Raw genomic sequence first — 19,137 nt, 5'->3', positions numbered from 1 at the left:
AAACCTATCAAATCACGTCCGATTGACCTCAAATTTTGCATACAAGTCATAAATGGCATAATGGACCTATTAAAATTTTCAGAATCGGATTTCGACCCCGATATCAAAAAGTCAACCCCCCGGTCAAACTTCCCAAATTTTTAACTTTCGGCATTTCAAACCTTATTCTACTACGGACCTCCAAATAATTTTTCGGACACGTTCCTAAGTCCAAAATTACCATACGGAGCTACTGGAATCATCATAATTAAATTCTGAGGTCGTTTACACATAAGTGAATATCCTGTCAACTTTTTCAAATTAAATTTTTAATTATGAGACTAAGTGTCTCATTTCACTCCGAAATCCTTCTAGACCCGAACCAACTAACCCGATAAGTCATAAATTAACTGTAAGGCATAAATTGAACAGTAAATGAAGAAACGGGGTTATGATACTCAAAACGACCGATCAAATCGTTACATGAGTAAAAGATACTTAATTCATATATTTATGCATAAAGTCTTAGTCAAACCCTCAATAACTAACTCAACACAAATCTTTTTTGCGCAATTTCGAATTTTCGATGTTTGGTAGTAATTGGTTGACTCAAAAAAAAAATCTTGGAAGCAGTAACATATTTAGGGCCCGTTTGGTTTATAGTGCAAGGTAGTATAATATGGGGTCGTTTGGTAGGATGTATTAAGGAAAATAATATGTGTATTAGCTTTGGTATTATTAATTTCTTGTTTGGTAATATTTTTCAACCTATATATAACTAATACTTGAATTAATTATACACCCTATTCAGTACTATTCTTATACAGTCAAACTTCTCTATAGCAACATCCCTATATAACAACCATTCACTATAAAAGTCAAATTTTTCTCGTAACTGATTTTTTAAGTTATATTTTACCCCTCTATAATAACATTTTACCTATAACAACAACAACCATATTTATTGCAGAGCACTCTTTGTAAAATTACCCCTCTATAACAGCCATATAGAATAAGATTACTAATAATAATTCTAAAAATATGCACATCCTTTTTTATTAAACAAAGTTTCTATCTTGCATAAAATATAAGATTTGAAGATTTGCACATGATATCTTTTTCATTGAACAAATTCTAAAAAATATTTAAATAGAAAATTTACCGTTAAACTTTTAGATTATCTTTAAGAAAAATCTATTGGATACTTTTTTGCTGAAAATATGGATACGAATATTCGCCAATTCAAGCGTTATCGCCAGTAAGAGAATGAAATATACAAAACAAGCTACAATTACATAGTTCTTTCATCAATCTTGAAAGAATTTATTTTTCTAGGTAGCTTTAAAAGGTCTGGCTTAGAGTTTAAATCTTTATACGTATAGTAATAAATTTATTGATAATGTATTAGCTTTCTTCAATATTTAATTTGTGAAATATACATATCTTTTGAGATTTTAAATTTGAATAATTTTCTTATCTTTTATATGTAACGTTAAAAAGGAAAAATAATTAATTTTTAGATAATTTTTATTTATAACAGTCAAAAAATATTTAAACGTCAAATGTTGTTATAGGTGTATAACAATCATTCACTATAAAAGCTAAAAAATATTGGTACAAATGAAGCTATTATAGAGAGGGCTGACTGTACACAGCAAATCATCGCATTAGCAATACCATAGTTTTTAATACATGAATAAGCATGTATAAAGACAGAACTGCCCTTTCAAAACCTTTAATCCACCAAATCAAACAGTCGATAAGAAATAATCTCAGTATTACTAACACACTATATTCAGTATTATTCTTATACACTCTACCAAACGACCGCTAAATGTTTTAAATTCAACATTAGTTATCCTTTTGTTTGGTTGCTTTTTTAGTATCCTACAATATCTGTATTAAATACAGCATTAGTTATTCTTTGTTTGGTTTGCTTTTTTGGATGTCCTCATAGATAATATTTACATGTGTTATGCAGAAATTTATGTATTATTTTACGGGGAAGAGATGTGGAATAAGAATGTGGTTATTAGTAATAGTGAAGAAACTTTTATTTTGCTAAGAAGTAAATAAATATTTTAAATTGTATAGTATATACTAAGAGCCCGTTTGGATTAGCTGATTGTAAATAGCTGATAAGATTGAAGTGCTGAAAAGCATTTTTAAGTGCTGAAACTGATTTTTTAAATAAGCATTTACGTGTTTGGATAGACGTGCTGAAACTGATAATAAGCAGTTAATGTGTTTGGTAAAAAAAGCTGATAAGTAATTTTTTTTATTAAAATTACTCAAATATCCTTAAATACTTTACAAAAGATTATAAATTAAAAAGTTTTTTTTGTAAAGAAAAAGATGAACAACGAATATGGAATGAAAAGAAAGTTAGAAGTATGTTTTTCATTGTGGTTCACCTTCATATTTTTCGTGGTCTATATCAATTTATTTTGGGAAAAATATTTTGTGAATTAGAAAATATTATTAAGGATAAACTAGTAAAAACTTGGTCAAACTAAAAGTGCTTATAAGCTAAAAAACCATAAGTTGGGGGTGACCAACTTATGACTTATGGCTGATTTTAGTTTATAAGTACTTTGGGTATTTACCAAACGCGTAGATAAGCCAAAAAGTGCTTATAAGCCAGTATGACCAACTTATAAGCTTAGCCAAACACCCTCTAATTTGTATATATCAAACTAAACATCCAACAAGAAATAATCTCTACTTTACCATCCTGCCTTACTAATCCAATAAGGAGATTAGAACTACTGATGTAGATGAATAAGAAAATTGAAACTAGTGATGATGAGTTATATCAGTTTTATTTTTCATCGTTTTTCCTCTCCGCTATTATTTATTTGATTAGCAATTTTTAGCCGTTTGTTTTCTTTACCAGTTATGGATTTTCGCAACAGAAAACTTTAAAATCTGAATCTTGATTGTTTTTGGTAAAGAGGACTAAGGAGACTGAAAAGGTTCATTTTCCAAATATATAAGACATACGTAATACCTCTCTTGACTATGTGTATTATCCTCTACAGTATTATAGAGGTAATTTTAGGCTATCTTTTTTCGCCTTTTGTATTGTTGCTGTAGCTTTAGGGATTGAACCTTCAGTCAATTTAAATTTTTGTGAAATTTTCTAATCCAAAATAGATATTGAACTAAGTTAAAATGTGCAAACCTGTGAATTTCATTTTAAACCATGTTTTCATACTTGATTACATTTAATTATTATTTATAATACGTATCTCTTTATTAGTGATATGAACTTTATTATCATCAAACTAACGTTTCAACTTCCATTTTATAGATATTTTTCACTATAGCATACTTACATAAAACATGAGGTAAATTAATAGCTTAGAGTTTATACTAAATCAAATGGGTCAAATAAATTGGAAGAAATGAAGTAATTAGTTAGTCTTCCTAGTTTCAAACAATTTGTAAACAAAGCTCGAATCGAGCAAGTTTGAGACTGGTTTATGTTCTCTTTCAACTTCATCTTTAGTTTTTTTTTAAATTTCAATCAAATAGTTTTTTTTTTTTGGGTGCAAATAGTATGCCCAAACGAATAATAGCATAAAACTGTTAGGCTGAATTTCGGCTTTTGGATCCAAATATATCAAGATCGACAGGTAGCAAACTATCGTTTAAGATAATATATCTAAAGTTATGAATGTAATTTCATGATTTGGCATGTCACGACGCTTGACATATGGCATGATTTTGTGGGTTATTTCGTTTGTTGTGGCCCCAATAAAATTTATCAAAAGTTATTTTTCATCTCATGCAATTGAAAAATAGTGCCGATACTATTACTACTATGGCGCCACGAAACATTTGACATGCGATTATTAACTTGGACTTTAAGATGAGTTAATAATTATTTGGACATTGGGCTTAGTGAAATAGACTCATATTTGGGAGTTCGACTAAATGAATTAGCCCAAATAAAATCGAATTTCAACTTAAAATAATGACGGATTTAAAATAATTAATCTTGATTTAGGATCAATATTTCTTGAATTAAAATTATTTTCAAATTTAATATGGACTTTAATCACATAAACTTCATATGACTACTAAAATATTTGCATAAAATTCAGCATTAGCAATGTGCTTCAGTTACTTGATACTTGTATAAAATTCAGCATTACATTAACACCATTTGATTCTCATTTTTGTTGCTTGCGTAAGCAAAGACACAATTGGTTTTTTGGCTTTTTACAAACTTGTTTTCAGTTTTATGACCCTATTTTTTTATTTTTTTTTACACATTGGAGATTTATTTTTACACGTAAGAGATCTAAAAAGGTCATTTTCTTAAATTCAAAATTATAAAGGGGCATGATTTATAAATAGCACTTAAATAAAACCTACTAGAATGACCAAATTAATTCTCATGTTTTAAATAATAATTTCTAATAACTAAAAAAAACACATTTTAAATTGTACATTAATACTCGTGTAGTATTTCATGTGTTACAATTCATGTATTATTAATACTTAGCATTACAATTGCTACATTAGCAATTTATATATTTCAATCCAAGTTAATATAAAGTCACTGTGATACTATAAAGTATTCTATTGAATTGAAAAGAAAGAAGTAAAAACAAGCGCGGAAAGGCACTCTGTTCTTTGCAGTACGGAAGAGAAGAATTTTCCGTTCACGCATTGTTCTCGAATTTCCAAAAATATCCCCATTTTCCCGCTCTAACAAGTTGGTCAATCTCGTAATTATCTTCAAATTTCAGGGTCAAATTCTTTCCTCTCGCTTCTCACACTCTTCTCTTCTATTCTTCTCTTTCCCACACAGCAACCAAGATACACACACACACACAGCAAAAAATAATGTCTGTACGAAATCGACATTTGTATATAGTAATAAAGTTTTTTTACGAATAGGTTTCATTACATTCTGTAAAGTGCGAAAAAAATGAATTCTCATATTCAAGCTATGAATGTGGATAACCATTTTTCCGCCGCCGGCGAGGAAGTTCCCGCCGACAGGGATAAGGCGGTTGACGACTTTCCGATTGGGTATGAAGGTGAGGTGGGTGGTGTTGAGGTTACAATGCATCATAATTACTCAGTTTATAGTGCTTCTGATCATGTTGCTTTTCAAAATGGAGAGGCTAATTTGAACCAGCTCACACTATCGTTTCGTGGCCAAGTTTTCGTTTTTGATGGCGTTACTACTCACAAGGTGAGTACTTTAACATTCTTCTTTCGTTTTATTGTCTATTCGACGGGTACTTTGTATAGTGTCTATGTATAAGTTGACGGTCAGTAAAAAAAATACTGTCGTTAAAGACTTTAGAGTATGCACAAAGGATTTATATATGACACAAACTAGTTTGGGATTCAGGGGCAGTTAGATTTGATATTCATTGATTTTATTAATCTGTTTTCTGATGTGTTTCAGTCTTTTTCTCTGTTTTATTTCATAGCGATTGAACTAGTGTACTTAGGGCGTTTGATGTACTTAAATGTGTTTGAAAACCGGTCTCATTTTGATCAATCAGATTCAAGGAAGCCAAAATATGAGATCAATAATCAATGTTAGCTTATTCTTGCAAATGTAGCTTGATTGTCTCAGCCTGAGACAATCAAAGCCCTAAAACTCTCAGGGCTTTGCTATTCTTTTGATTCAATAAAGGAAAGTTTTTATGAGCGGGATTGATATTGAGGATTCATATGACGACTTCAATTACTTTCGATTAAGCTGTAGTAGCAGTTGGTGTTGTTGGACATGGTGGAGAAGGGCGGTACTGGATGAACAAGAAACTTCTTTGATGACCCTGCAACAGTTATACCTATAGCTAATTATTCCTCTATTGGGTAGTTTCTTGGCTTTAGCCTCTAATGGCAATTAGAAAACTCACTAGTTGCATTTGGCTGAATATCTGTTTAATTTGATCATGAAGCTTTTGGCTCCCCAACTTTGTTCGGGACTGAGGCGTAGTTGTTGTTGTTGTGTGAAGCTTTTGGCTAACGATGATTCATTGTCATAGGTCCAATCGGTCTTTCAACTTTTAGGTGGATTTGAGTATTCTCCGGGCATGCAAGCTGTAGGTTTGTCAAGTCCAAATCAGGAGGTATCCTTTTCCATGCAAGTTTCTTCTTTTGGTTTGCTTCTGCACCCTTGTAATATTTGGCTTCCTTTTGCCTTAGGACTCTGTGGACTATCCATTGCACTGTGCAGATCCAAAAAGACTTGAATCCCTCATTAGATTTCGTGAAAAGAGGAAAAGGCGATGCTATGGAAAGAAAATCAGATATGACGTCCGCCAAGAAGTTGCATTCAGGTAAATTGACTTATTTACTGCCTAACTGGAATTTCTATCTCCTCTTTTTTGTTTCAAGAAGAGCAGAAATCTTAGTAGTCTAATGAACTTATGCACAAGCTTGCTCTTGACATTAAGCCCTAACTGGGCCAGTCAAATGCGATCAACAAAATCAAATTACCACTGATGGAAGTGAGGTCAATCTCCCAATACCTGGGTGATGACTAACATGTTCAAGACTGCAAAATAAAAATATGTTGCAATCACTCCATGACTTGATGAAGCCATTTTTTGCAAAATTAGTGTCCACGAAACCATTATCACTATATAAGTCTCCCTTTACCTTTGTGTTTATATGGGAGTGTTCTTGTGGCTATCTTCCTTATTTCTCATATTTTGTTATTGGTAAACCATGATTCTGTCTTTTGCCTCTAATTTGGACGAAAAAATAGTAATGTATTTCTGATTCAATGCTTGGAAACTTCTTCATTCCAAAATTTTCTGTTTTGATTTTGATTTAGGAAAATAAAATGGTCAAAGATAGTTTTGCCTGATTCAATTAAGTGGGGACATCCATCTTGAGCCAAAACTATTTGAACTGGCTGTGTAGTATTCTAGGAAAAATACACTGATTTACTTCTGTAGCTGAACCGAGTCTATTGATTGACGAAGATGTATAAGTGATATGGTATTCTGCCACGACACTGGATTCATCAAAGAATAATTGTTTTAGAAAATTGATTATCAAAAGTAACACTCTGATGATTATGACATTTCTGTTCATTACATGTGTTTTAGTCTACAAGATGATGTGCAAGAATTTCATTGTTCTAAGAAGTGAAATGCTGCAATACGAGGCAAAACATTTCCTAAGTGACAATTGCTCTTGCGTATGCACACACACATATCTACCACCTTCTGCAGTATTTTGTCCTTGTTTTAGTAGGTTGTGGAGTGTTAACAAAATAAGAAAGGTTTAACAGCTGTTCTACTATTTCAGTTTGATTTTCGTCTGCTTCTTATTCACATTTATCAATAATCAGGATGCAGCGCAAGAATGGACAATTTGCTCGAAAAGGTTCAGGTGAACCAAAACCGGATGACAACCCGCCAGAAGAAACTTGGTATGTTTTGGAGTATGAGCAAGAGTCCTGCTTTTTTCTTGAAGAATAGTCTCCTCTAAAAAATTAGTTGATGTGTATGGTTTGGTTAGTGTTTAACTACTTTGTATGCAAGAAATAGTTGGTTGATATTGGGTGAGTTATTTTGCAAGCTATAAGTCTCTGCTCTTAAGAGATGTTCTGGCTTCTACTTAGTCTTTTAACTATAACCTTACTAGCACTATTCTTCTCTTAATTTTGATGTTTAATTGTTTACCCAAAGCAATAGTGTTTTGGAAATGTTAACTCTCTCTTTCTCTCTCTCTCTCTCTCTCTCATTTCTTAGGTGTGTCCATTGCGGAACTAGTTCAAAGGATACACCTATGATGAGGCGTGGTCCTGCTGGCCCAAGGACTCTTTGCAATGCATGTGGCCTCACTTGGGCAAATAAGGTTGGCCTCACTAAGTGTAATGTTCTTTTCCCTTGATAATAGTCAGTTATATGCATCTTAACTGCCAGACTTCCTGTTAAATTACTGGGATTTGGTTTATATGGAAAGAATGCTGTCCATATCTGGTAGGACTAGGAACTAGATCGTGACTTGTCTTCCCATTACTCAGTCTGAAAGTGTATTAAACCAAATCTAATCCTTGTTCTATATGTTTTGACTTTTGCCAGCCTTTCTTATGATACATGGCTCCTCTAGCATCCTTTGGAGCAATTTCTTGTTAGGAAGAAAATAATTGCAACCTATTGCACCTTACTTGTTATTGTATCACTCTGCAGGGGATCATGAGGAATCTCTATACGGCATCCTATGACAATACTCTGCTCACAGAACTGGAGGTGATTGGTTTATTGGTTGCTGTATAGTGGTCCTATGTTGCTGTAAAAATTGATTCTTTTTAAAGCTATTTTGCATGGCCTAATTCTTAATCCATGTAGGATGAAGATCATAGAAACCATGACTATGGAGCTCCTCCCTGTTCCCTCTCTTATCAAGTTTCTTCCTCGGCCAGTGATTCCTCCGTTCTGGCAGCTCGACAAAGACTTTGATGCCTTAGAAAGAGAGTCAGTACATCAACATGCCATCTGATCATCCGACTGAAGGATTTCATGTACTTATTACAGGTAGATTTCTTCACTATAACTTCTTAAACAGCTTGACCATACCGTTGAGAACTTTCACTGACTTTCGCCTTTCTTTTGAATTTCATATTGACAGATTAACAGCTTAGCGAGAATTGTTGGTGAAAGCAAAGGATTTGTCATGCCCTTGTAAACATACCAGTGTTGTTTATCTTAAAGTCCTATACTGAGTTGTAGTTCTTGACATCAAGACCTGCTATATTAAGCTGTCTGTTCATCTTAGGTTAGCTCTTGTTACGTATGCAGCATCTAGATTGAACTTCTCACTAACATTAACAAACGTGTTTTGACCTTTAGTATATATAACTTTCCTTCTTTGTATAATCAGAAAGTATTGGCTACTAACTAGTGATGAATGGTCATATTATCTATCCTCTCCTCTTATATGTGATGTATATTTTATTTTCATATCCTCAACTCCCCTCCTCCCAAAGACCGAGTAAAGGAAAAGAATACTCTAAATCCCTACAGTTCCCTTTCATTGTATTGTATATATTATTTTAGTAGCCGGGAGTCTATTGGAAACAACATCTCTACCTTGAGGGGTAAGATCTGCGCTATATACTACCCTCCCCAGACCCCACTTGTGGGAATTCACTGGGTTTGTTGTTGTTGTGGTATTATTGTTATTGGTGTATAACAAGAGGAATTTAAAGTACCAGAAAGCAGTCAGTACATGAGATGTTCCCAAGCATGAGAAGTCCAGATGTCATAGGAAATTCTGTTGGGCAGTTCCTTCTCTCTCAGACTGCATTTGCTGGCCCTTTTCCACCTTTTTTTATACTTGTTTTCCAGTATCAACTTAAAGAAGCTAGAAAATGTGTTTTATCAAAATCGATAAGTTTAAGCATTTTCGTCGAATTAAGTCAATAGAAAGAAAGAAGCAAAACTAGTTAGAAGCACATCTTGGATGATTTTAATCAGGTAAATAGATGTTCTTTTAACATTAGGTTTATTGGATGTCATCAAATAATAGTCCCTCGAACTTGAGAATATTCAATTATCTCTCAAGAAACACACACAAAGATTATATATTTTTTAAAATTTATTAGTTTACAAACACATTTGTTAACTATCTCTTCCTTTGCTTTAGATCTTCGGTAACTAGACCATCCATAGTAAAGCGGTTGTAGCATACTTAAATATAGCTCAAGCTTACCAAGCTTAATCTACTAAAATAGGGTTACAACAAGCAAACTAAGTTTTCTCCCTTCGTTTGTTGTGCGCCGCAACTCATAGCAAGAACTGAATAAATGAAATGAGTGGAGATCTTCCTTTTCCCTTACTAATTACCAAGAAATTAAACAAATATTTAGTATTATAACTTTTCAGAGTTTAAATACCATCAAATATTACTTTTTCTTTTAATTCGTTTTCTACTTTTCACCACAAGCCATGCACAGAGGCATATATGACCATAAATTGCCACTAACTCAAATATTATTTTATCTATTGACTTTTGTTGTACAAATATTATCGTTCGACTACAGAAGCTATACACCTTGTTAGAAGGTTGGTGGAACTATACAGAGTGAGGAAGAAGGATCTGCACATGATGTTTATTGACCTAGAGAAAGCGTATGACAAGGTTCCTAGAGAAATTCTTTGGAGATGCCTGGAGGCAAAAGGTGTGTCGGTTCCGTACATTATGGCGATTAAGGACATGTATGATGGGGCTAAGACTCGAGTTAGGACAGTAGGAGGCGACTCTGAGTATTTTTCGGTTGTAATGGGATTACATCAAGGTTCTGCGCTCAGTCCGTTCTTATTCGCCCTGGTGATGGACGCGTTAACACACCATATTCAAGGGGATGTGCCAGGGTGCATGCTATTCGCCGATGACATAGTTCTAATTGATGAGTCGCGAGCCGGTGTTAACGAGAGGCTGGAGGTTTGGAGACAGGCTCTTGAGTCTAAGGGTTTCAAGCTGAGCAGGACGAAGACGGAATACCTGGAGTGTAAGTTCAGCGCTGAGCCAGGGGAAGTGGGTGTGGATGTGAGGCTTGATTCGCAGGTCATCCCGAGAAGAGGCAGCTTCAAGTACCTTGGTTCGGTTATCCAGGGGGGAGGGGAGATCGGCAAGGATGTCACACACCGTATTGAGGTAGGATGGATGAAGTGGAGGTTAACATCTGGAGTCATGTGTGACAAGAGAGTGCCACCGATACTCAAAGGTAAGTTTTATAAAGCGGTGGTTAGACCAGGCATGATGTATGGGGCTGAGTGTTGGCCCGTTAAGAACTCACATATCCAGAAGATGAAAGTAGCAGAAATGAGGATGTTGCGGTGGATGTGCGGGCACACTAGGATAGATAAGATTAGGAATGATGATATTTGGGAGAAGGTGCATGTGGCTCCCATTGATGACAAGATGCGTTCGGACATGTTCAGAGGAGAAGCCTAGATGCTCCGGTACGGAGGTGTGAGCAGCTGGTTGTGGAGGGCACGAGAAGAGGTAGAGGGCGGCCTAAAAAGTATTGGGGAGAGGTGATCAGGCAGGATATGGCGATGCTTCAGATTTCCGAGGACATGACACTTGATAGGAAGATGTGGAAGTCGAGTATTAGGGTTGTAGGTTAGGAGGTAGTTGAGCCGTGCCTTACTTCGTACCATTGTGGGACTAGCCATATAGGGTTTTTGTCTAAGATAGCTAGTGGCAATGTTGTGGCTTACTATTTCGCTTTTCAGTGTATGTCCTATTTACTAGCTATCGCTTTTTCTTTGCATCTTTCTTCTAGATTTTATGGTGTTCCTATTGTTCTTATGATTGTTGTGGCGATACTAATATTTACTAATATTGTCTCCCTTTGCTTTGCATCCTTCTTCTGGATTTCATGGTATTTCTATTTATCCTATGATTGTTGTTGTGATACTAATAGTCTCCTTTTTGTCCTTTTGTCTTCTTTTTTTTTTTTAGCCGATGGTCTTTCGAAAACAGCCTCTCTACTCTTTTGGGATAGAGGTAAGGCCTGCGTACACACCATCATCTCCAAACCCCATTAGTGGATTTTACTGGATTGTTGTTGTTGTTGTTATTGACTTTTGCTGTAAGAATATTACTCTAAAATATACTTAGCCCTCTTGTATACATAACATTGAAATTCAAACACATTTGATTCAAATTAACTAGAAACTAAGACTTTGCATCTTTTTGACACATAAAGATGCCTTAAATAGTAAATTATCATAGTTTAGCATAGAATAACATAGAATATTATAATTTCTAAAACAAATCTACATACCTAATTGAATCCAATAGTATAACTTATGCTTCCAAATCCAATCCAAGATCTTCTCCGGATAATCCTATAATATATTATTCCACTACAACTTTGATCAGCTACACAATCCCCTACAGCTCTACTGCATCACAGCCACAAATTACTTTTAGCCAAACAAACGACGGCTAATAATCAACTTAGTGTCGAATTTAGCTACACCCTGCTGTACTGGATCACATCTAATTTAATCAATACTCAAAGTGGAAAACTAAAAAAATGCTAAATAAAAGTCTCTTTAAGGAAACGTTAATGGCAGAAGCTGTAATATTTTCCATTTTAGGGTGCTTTTTGTTAAAACGGCCATTGTCTCCTTCGCACTTTCTTCCTCTTCGTCTTCGTCAATATCAACATCATTTTATTCTCTGTAGCTGAATTTTGGTCATGAAATTCGAATGAAATCAACTTAAGAATGCATATTTTTCTTATAAACGAAGATAATTCGGAGATTTTTTTTTCTTGTTTGTGAAAAAAAATGATTTTTTTAATTATGAAATTAGCGTGATTTTTGAAGGATTAGGTTTTCAATTTCATGGTGTATATATAGATATATATAGAGAGAGAATATCATGATGTCGGGGAATCCACGGCCACTGCAGGCGCGTCCGTACGAAGATCACGGGCCGTTACAGTCGATACAGATGGAGGAGGAGGAGGAGGATGACGACGGCACGTATGAGGATTATGGAGGTGAAGAAACTATGGATGAGGCGGAGGAAATACGGACGAAGGTTTTAAATCACCATCAATATGGAGGAGGCGGTGGAGTTGTGGAAGTTTCTAGAAGTAGTGAGCTTACTCTTGCTTTTGAAGGTGAAGTGTATGTTTTCCCTGCAGTCACTCCTGAGAAGGTACCGTAGTTTCTACCTTTAAGAAAGAAATTTACTTTCTTTTCTATTCTCTTTTTGGAAGTTTCCATCAAATCATAGATTCAGTGCTTTAGATTAATGCTTTAAACAAGTGATTTGTCGTGTGCAAATGTAGGGGTGTATACTCTTAGCCACTGACACGATGGGAACTTCATACCATATTTTGTGCTCGATGAATTTTGCCATAATTGTGTTACTGCTATTTATTGATTAGTTAAGCCGGATTAAAGAATGATTTGGGACAAAAATTGAATAAGTCTTATTTATTATTTTTGGAATATTGTGGACTTGTGGTATCTGGCTAGTTTGCACGGACCTTGACTAACCCATAGAGCAGCATACTACAGCCCACGAGGACAACGGCTTTGCTTGTGATTGATAGAGCAGATGGCGGGCTCACACTAAGTGTTGTAGCTGGGATCCATACCTAGGATCTTGTATGCCTTAACCTCAAATCATTCCCTTCAGGACATCTTTATATCTAATTTCCTTTTAAGAAAAACATTTTATTTTAAATTTCTACTTTAGTTTTCTAAAATTTTAGTGACATGCAAAGCATCCGAAGAGAAGAGCTTCTTTATGAGGCATCTGCGTTCATAGTTACTTGGTCATCTTCGCTCTTTCAGTTCTGAACAATTACTCTTGTTCAATATGTCTCTTAAAAGTGGCCTAAAAGAAGTCATTTTTTGTCTTGTAATCAGTAGGTTATTTCTTTAAGGTATTCAGATATTTCTAGTGAATTGTATTTTTCTTTAAGTTTTCCATCCTCCTTTTGGTCCTTTGTCCCTTTGCCACGCCAACTACAATGAGACACTTTATAGAAATGGTGTCTAGCTAACTCTACATCCTAGGATAAGTTTGGATGTAGTAACTTGGCTGAGAATATCCTTCTACTGCGCCCATTTACTAAGATGTTACTTAACTATTACTTGAGAATATAGTTGGAAAATTTTATGTCATTGCACCTTCTTTCCTGCTATATAAATTTATAAACTGCTGCTTCCTGTGATATGACTCTACTCAGCTCCTCAGATGAAAAGAATCAGAAATAGCCAAGAAATCTTGGGGTTTCATTTTTCATAAATGGTGCTTCTCATCCAGAAGGCATGTTTACTGAAATAATAATGGTGTCTCCATATTACATGGTATGGCGTTTTGCTTCAGCTGTCCGTGACATGTAAATCATGGTTCTTTTCCTGTATTTGGACAGAGTTGATACAGCTGTTGTCAATCATGTGTAGATGTTGCATTGCGGCTGGCAAAGATCTGGAAATTGACTCTGGCTTATTTGGTGAAAACAGGTGCAAGCAGTGCTCTTGCTATTGGGGGAATGTGACATTCCTACTGCCGTGCCCACTGTTGAAGTTCCTTTCGACAACACGGTATTCTAAACTAATACTATAACTTGCACTGTAGTTCGGCGATACTCTTGGATGACCAGTATAATGTTTTAGGTTGAGGATTTTCCAAAGCAAGTTAATCTTTCAAGAAGATTTGCCTCCTTGGTTAGATTCCGAGAGAAGCGAAAGGAGAGATGTTTTGACAAGAAAATTAGATATAGTGTCAGGAAGGAGGTTGCTCAAAGGTAAAATGATATGCCTTGTTACTATTTTGGTTTTCTTTGAGATTTTAACCTGGCAATAATATTTAAAAGGGCAGTTCGGTGCACAAAGCATCCCGCATTCACGCAGGGTCTGGGGAAGGTTGCCCCCCAATGGGGGTGTGATATATACAACCTACCCTGATGCAAGCATCCACGGTTCGAACCCGTGAGCTATAGGTCACACTGAAACAACTTGACCGTTGCTCCATGGCTCCCCTTCCTGGCAATGATATTTGATGATGTGAAATTGTTAATAACAAAAATAATAAATAAAAGATGATATTGGTTTGTCAATCATAAAGAATGGGAATTGCTGTTTGCATGCTTTCTTTTGATGTTCTTTTTAAACTCTTTTTCATGTCCAGGTGTTAGTAACATGGTATCAATGTCATTTACAGATGCTGTTTTTCCAATTTAACATGATGTCCGTTTGTCCTCAAATCGTCTTCATCTTTGGTTTTCTAGACTACTTCTGTGATAGAATTCATATAGTAATAGTGTATTTACAAGATTATGCAATCAGCCAAATGCTCGTCTCTTAAGTTTTGGATTAGGGTCCTGTCTGTGTCATTGGTTTCTCATGCAAAGATTTTGCATATATTGGAAGCTGTAGTATTCATCCAAACTGAAAATGAAAAGGACAATAATTTTGATCTGAACTGGTAGCGTGTCTTTATGATAGGAAACATGGATTCTGGTCGATTTGCTTTGAAAAAGTAGAGCTTAAAAGAATGTCCCTGAAAGTGTCTGTTTACTTGAAAACTAGAGTCTGATTTCTGTCTCATCATATCCTGAAAAACTGAAACACAGTGGCTTTTCTTCTCATCATCCCCCCCCACCCCGCCCCCACCCCCCCCACAAAAAAAAATAAGAAGAAGAAGAAGCTTCAAGCAAAATTTAAAGCAACTTATTTTTTTAGTTTAACAAGAAGCAATTTAATGTCGAGGTTTTGAGTATAACTTACTTGGCGATGTATATTAGGATGCATCGGAAGAATGGTCAATTTGCATCTTTGAAAGCAAGTTCTGGATCTTCTAGCTGCGACTCAGCCAAGAGTAGCCTTGAAGGAGATGGCACTCAGCATTCTGAAACTGTGTGAGTTTACATCTTTTTACAACTTTTATTGCTTCAGCCTCTACTAACTGATCTGCTTCTGCTCTGACCGCAAAAGTGCCAATCTTTTTTCCTGCTTGATTCTTTCTGAATTATTAGTCCTGGAAAGTGTCACCATTGTGGTGTGAGTGAAAATTGTACGCCAGCAATGCGTCGTGGGCCAGATGGACCAAGGACGCTCTGCAATGCATGTGGACTAAAGTGGGCAAACAAGGTATGCAAGACAATCTTTTCTTTTTCTTCATCTTAATGATCATGAAGTTTCCTGATCTTTTGGTTCTTTGCACAACACAACATTTTCTATCTCTCTCTCTCTCCCACCTCTTCTAGGGACTGCAGTTGATGATTTTCTTCTCATTTCTTTTGGTAGAGGGAAGTTCAAATGAACTGCTATTTTCACCTACATTCTGGGTCAATACTTTAAAAATTACACCAAGCACCAAATGGATTTGTTTTCGCTTAATCAAATCAGCTGATTTGTACTTTTTTTATTTATTTATTCAAGATTTGTACATTCTATTTTATTGGATCTAAAATTATATCAAGCTCTTAATAACCCCATATTGTTGGATGTATAGGGAACATTGAGGGATCTAAGCAAGGGAGCGAGGAAAATATCTGTTGAACCAAAAGAACTGGTATGTTTCATCAGCAAGAATGAAAAATTTGTTAGTGGTGTGAAGAACTATATTCCTATATGCTATATCTAGTATACTGTTATTTGGCGGTGCATACATGCTATTTCCCCTTCACAAAAAGGACCTCCTGAAAATGTTAACTCATTCATCCACCTTAGTGTTCCTGATACATTAGAAAATTGAAGTTTTGTTTTTTACATGCGGGAGACATCCATGGATGTCACACGTCCAATTTAGAAGGTCAAAACTTCTCCAGTTGCTAGGATGAACACATATGGAAGCACTTTATTACAAAATACTCTCTCAGGCATCTTATGCTGCATGCAGGGAACTCCCGACAATCCCATGAAGGCATTTGCTGAAGGATCTCTTGATCAGTGTGCTGATGTAGAAAAGGTATATTTTGATTTTGTTCAATTATGTGTACGATGTTAAATATTTTCTTATATGCTATATTCTAGCACACACTTTTTAATAGCAACGATTGAAATACTTCCTCATAGGTTATATCGTAGTACACATTAAATTCAGATTGGAATTACACTGAAATATAATGATAAAAGAAAGGTTGAACGAGAAAGAACAACGAATTCACTTTATGAGTTTCAGTAACAAAAATTTAATAAGTTTGTTTTGTTCTAATTCCACTGACCCAATCTGTCAATAAAAACAGGACACTGTAGCGGTGTTTTTTTTTATAGTATGCTTTCACCAATTGTCCAACTGATTTTCTTTTGTCCAACTGATTTGAAGCTGTCATCATATGGCTTAAATTTCAACTTAACCAATTATCCGGGTGCTAACCAGATGGTCTCTATTTAATGATTTTGTTGCAATGATGCTCTACCATTTGGGTGTCACATGGGAGTATGTTACTGTCTTGACACTGGATGAGGATCTCAACATGAATATTTTGAATGGCAATAGGCAACTCTATTTTTAGTTAAATGTTTTTACCTTACAGTATTTTTCCGTTTTGGTTTCAGAATCTATTCGGCGCTGGGAGCAATCTTGCAAATGAGATACCTGTGGGTATCATTAGTCCTTCTTGTAATCTTGTTGAGCAGGTAAGAGTAGTTTGAGAGTTATCACAGTTTTATTATCACTGTTTTCCTTAATATTATTCATGATAGATTTTTTAAATCTTTTTAGTCGAAATGATTAGAATGCATTTTGTCACTAAAATTTTGGATCTGCAGGAAACTCTAGTTGATATTGGAAATGCTTCCAAAACTGAAATTGACATTCCTGCAAATTTTGACTAGTAAGTTTTGATTCTTTAAGACACCATTAGCCGAAATAAAGTAGCTTTCCTTGCTAATATTTGAAACCTTGCACAGGTTGACAGCCCATAATTATTGTTGTAACATACCCCGATTGCAGTGACATCTCCTTTTCCAGAGATATATATATTACCATTTCAAACTAACCCTGTTAATTTGGAATGGATCCATGCAAGTGTAAGTGTTGATGCTTGTAAATGAGTAAGTAATACTATATATTGGTGCCTAGCCAATACATACTAGTGTGATTAATTGCTTCCTGTACATCATGAGCTAGATATATATTATATATAGTTTCACTCCGTGTACAGTATAGTTTAACAGGTTTGCTAATGCTGATGATCTCATGTTTCTTGCAAAATCCTTTCTTTGGTGCATGGTTTTACTTGGTACTTGTGGGATTTAATAACCGAGTAATACTTGCTTCAGACCTCCTGTAAGGACTGAGAGACTACTACTACTACAACTTGATTATCTAAAGAATCGGAACATTCCTTGTTCATATAGGTGGAATATAACTGTGTTTTCTGGCTGAGCTGCATCGTACCCAGATCACTGAATGATCATCTCGTTTTGGTTTTAAAAATTGGGTATGCCCCTCTTCTCCCAGATAGAAAGGAAATAAGAAGTTATTTTTTCTTTTTTTTTGAGATGGTAACATATTTATACTTAAGATTCTCTTTTTATTTTTCATCCAATTTACCTGATTATCAAGCAGCTACTCCCATAATTATAAGAAAGCTTCTTTTTTTTTTCCTCTTATAAGAAAGCTTCTACCTCTTTTTAGCTAAAATTTATACGTGCGCACGAAATGGTAGTGTCCACGTTCTACTGATCTAAAAAAATGTGGAAACGGTCTCTACATAAGGTTTAGATATTTTTGGGGTGAAATTCAAAAATAGTCAGATTTACAAGTAATAATTGAAAAATAGCCACAATTTTAAAAGTAATCGAAATTTAGCCACTTTTCATGTAAAGATAAATCTGAACGAAAACACTATTCAAAATCCGGAAAATATTCCAGCATAATATACTGGAGTTTGAATTTTACATGTGAACTAAAAACATAATATACTGGAGTTCCAGCATAATATATTGGTCTAATATAATATGCTGGAAGTTCATACACATATGCTCCAATCTCCAATATATTATGATGGAGCTTTTCATGTTGCAGCAAAATAGTGTAAAATTTGGTCACCCCTTTTTAACTTATACCCGTTTTATTTTTCCGTTTGCATCCGTACCCATTTTTTTTGTTTAGTTTTTGTCCTGAAGTTTTAGCAAATAAATTAAAAAACTTCAGCTTGTTTAGATAGAAGTTTCTGATAAAACTCAGGACAAAACTGTAGACTGCGCTACAAAATTTCAGCATGTTTTGGTATGAAATTTTAGCAAATGAACTAAATAACTTCAACATGCATTAGCAAAAACTCTTTAGAAAATTACATACTGCAAGACAAAAATTTAAGTATGTTTAGTCTGAAGTTTTAGCAAATGAACTAAATAACTTAAGCATATTTAGTTTCAAGTTTTAGCAAATGAACTAAATAACTTAAGCATGTTTAGTCTGAAGTTTTAACAAATGAACTAAATAGCTTAAGCACGTTTAGTCTGAAGTTTTAGCAAATGAACGAAATAACTTCAGCATGTTTAGTCTGAAGTTTTAGCAAATGAACTAAATAACTTCAGCATGTTTAGACTGAAGTTTCGGATAAAATTCATGACAAAACTGTAGACTGCAGGATAAATAACTTCAGCATGCATTAGCATGAAGTTTTAGTTTCAATGTGAAACAACTTCATGCTATATTAGCATTAAGTTTTAGCTT

At 34.8% G+C, this 19,137-nt stretch overlaps 2 protein-coding genes across 4 annotated transcripts; both read left to right on the top strand.

The window, feature by feature from the left end:
* Positions 1-4,779: 4,779 nt before the first annotated feature.
* Positions 4,780-8,840, top strand: LOC107783345 (GATA transcription factor 25-like). Of its 2 annotated transcripts, XM_016604313.2 has the most exons (8): positions 4,784-5,191; positions 6,000-6,083; positions 6,160-6,293; positions 7,316-7,396; positions 7,719-7,824; positions 8,160-8,219; positions 8,319-8,504; positions 8,599-8,840. In XM_016604313.2, exons 1-7 carry the CDS (start codon positions 4,922-4,924, stop codon positions 8,427-8,429), a joined length of 846 nt encoding a protein of 281 aa, XP_016459799.1. In that variant the 5' UTR covers positions 4,784-4,921; the 3' UTR covers positions 8,430-8,504; positions 8,599-8,840. The 2 variants fall into 2 exon arrangements, with proteins under 2 accessions (XP_075083676.1, XP_016459799.1); XM_075227575.1 differs by lacking the exon at positions 8,599-8,840 and having other exon boundaries at positions 4,780-5,191; positions 7,719-7,840; positions 8,319-8,455.
* Positions 8,841-12,067: 3,227 nt separating this feature from the next.
* LOC107783346 (GATA transcription factor 19) lies at positions 12,068-17,667 on the top strand. Of its 2 annotated transcripts, XM_016604315.2 has the most exons (10): positions 12,068-12,651; positions 13,971-14,051; positions 14,124-14,254; positions 15,254-15,367; positions 15,485-15,599; positions 15,964-16,023; positions 16,351-16,419; positions 17,010-17,090; positions 17,223-17,287; positions 17,364-17,667. In XM_016604315.2, coding segments are annotated over exons 1-10 (999 nt in total). In that variant the 5' UTR covers positions 12,068-12,369; the 3' UTR covers positions 17,365-17,667. The 2 variants fall into 2 exon arrangements, with proteins under 2 accessions (XP_016459801.1, XP_075082394.1); XM_075226293.1 differs by lacking the exon at positions 17,364-17,667 and having other exon boundaries at positions 17,223-17,288.
* Positions 17,668-19,137: the final 1,470 nt, after the last annotated feature.

This window comes from Nicotiana tabacum, chromosome 12, assembly GCF_000715075.1.
Source record: "Nicotiana tabacum cultivar K326 chromosome 12, ASM71507v2, whole genome shotgun sequence".
Taxonomy (NCBI): Eukaryota; Viridiplantae; Streptophyta; class Magnoliopsida; order Solanales; family Solanaceae; genus Nicotiana; species Nicotiana tabacum.
Note: the sequence above shows the minus strand (reverse complement) of the source record. Positions and strands in the feature narration are given on the sequence as shown.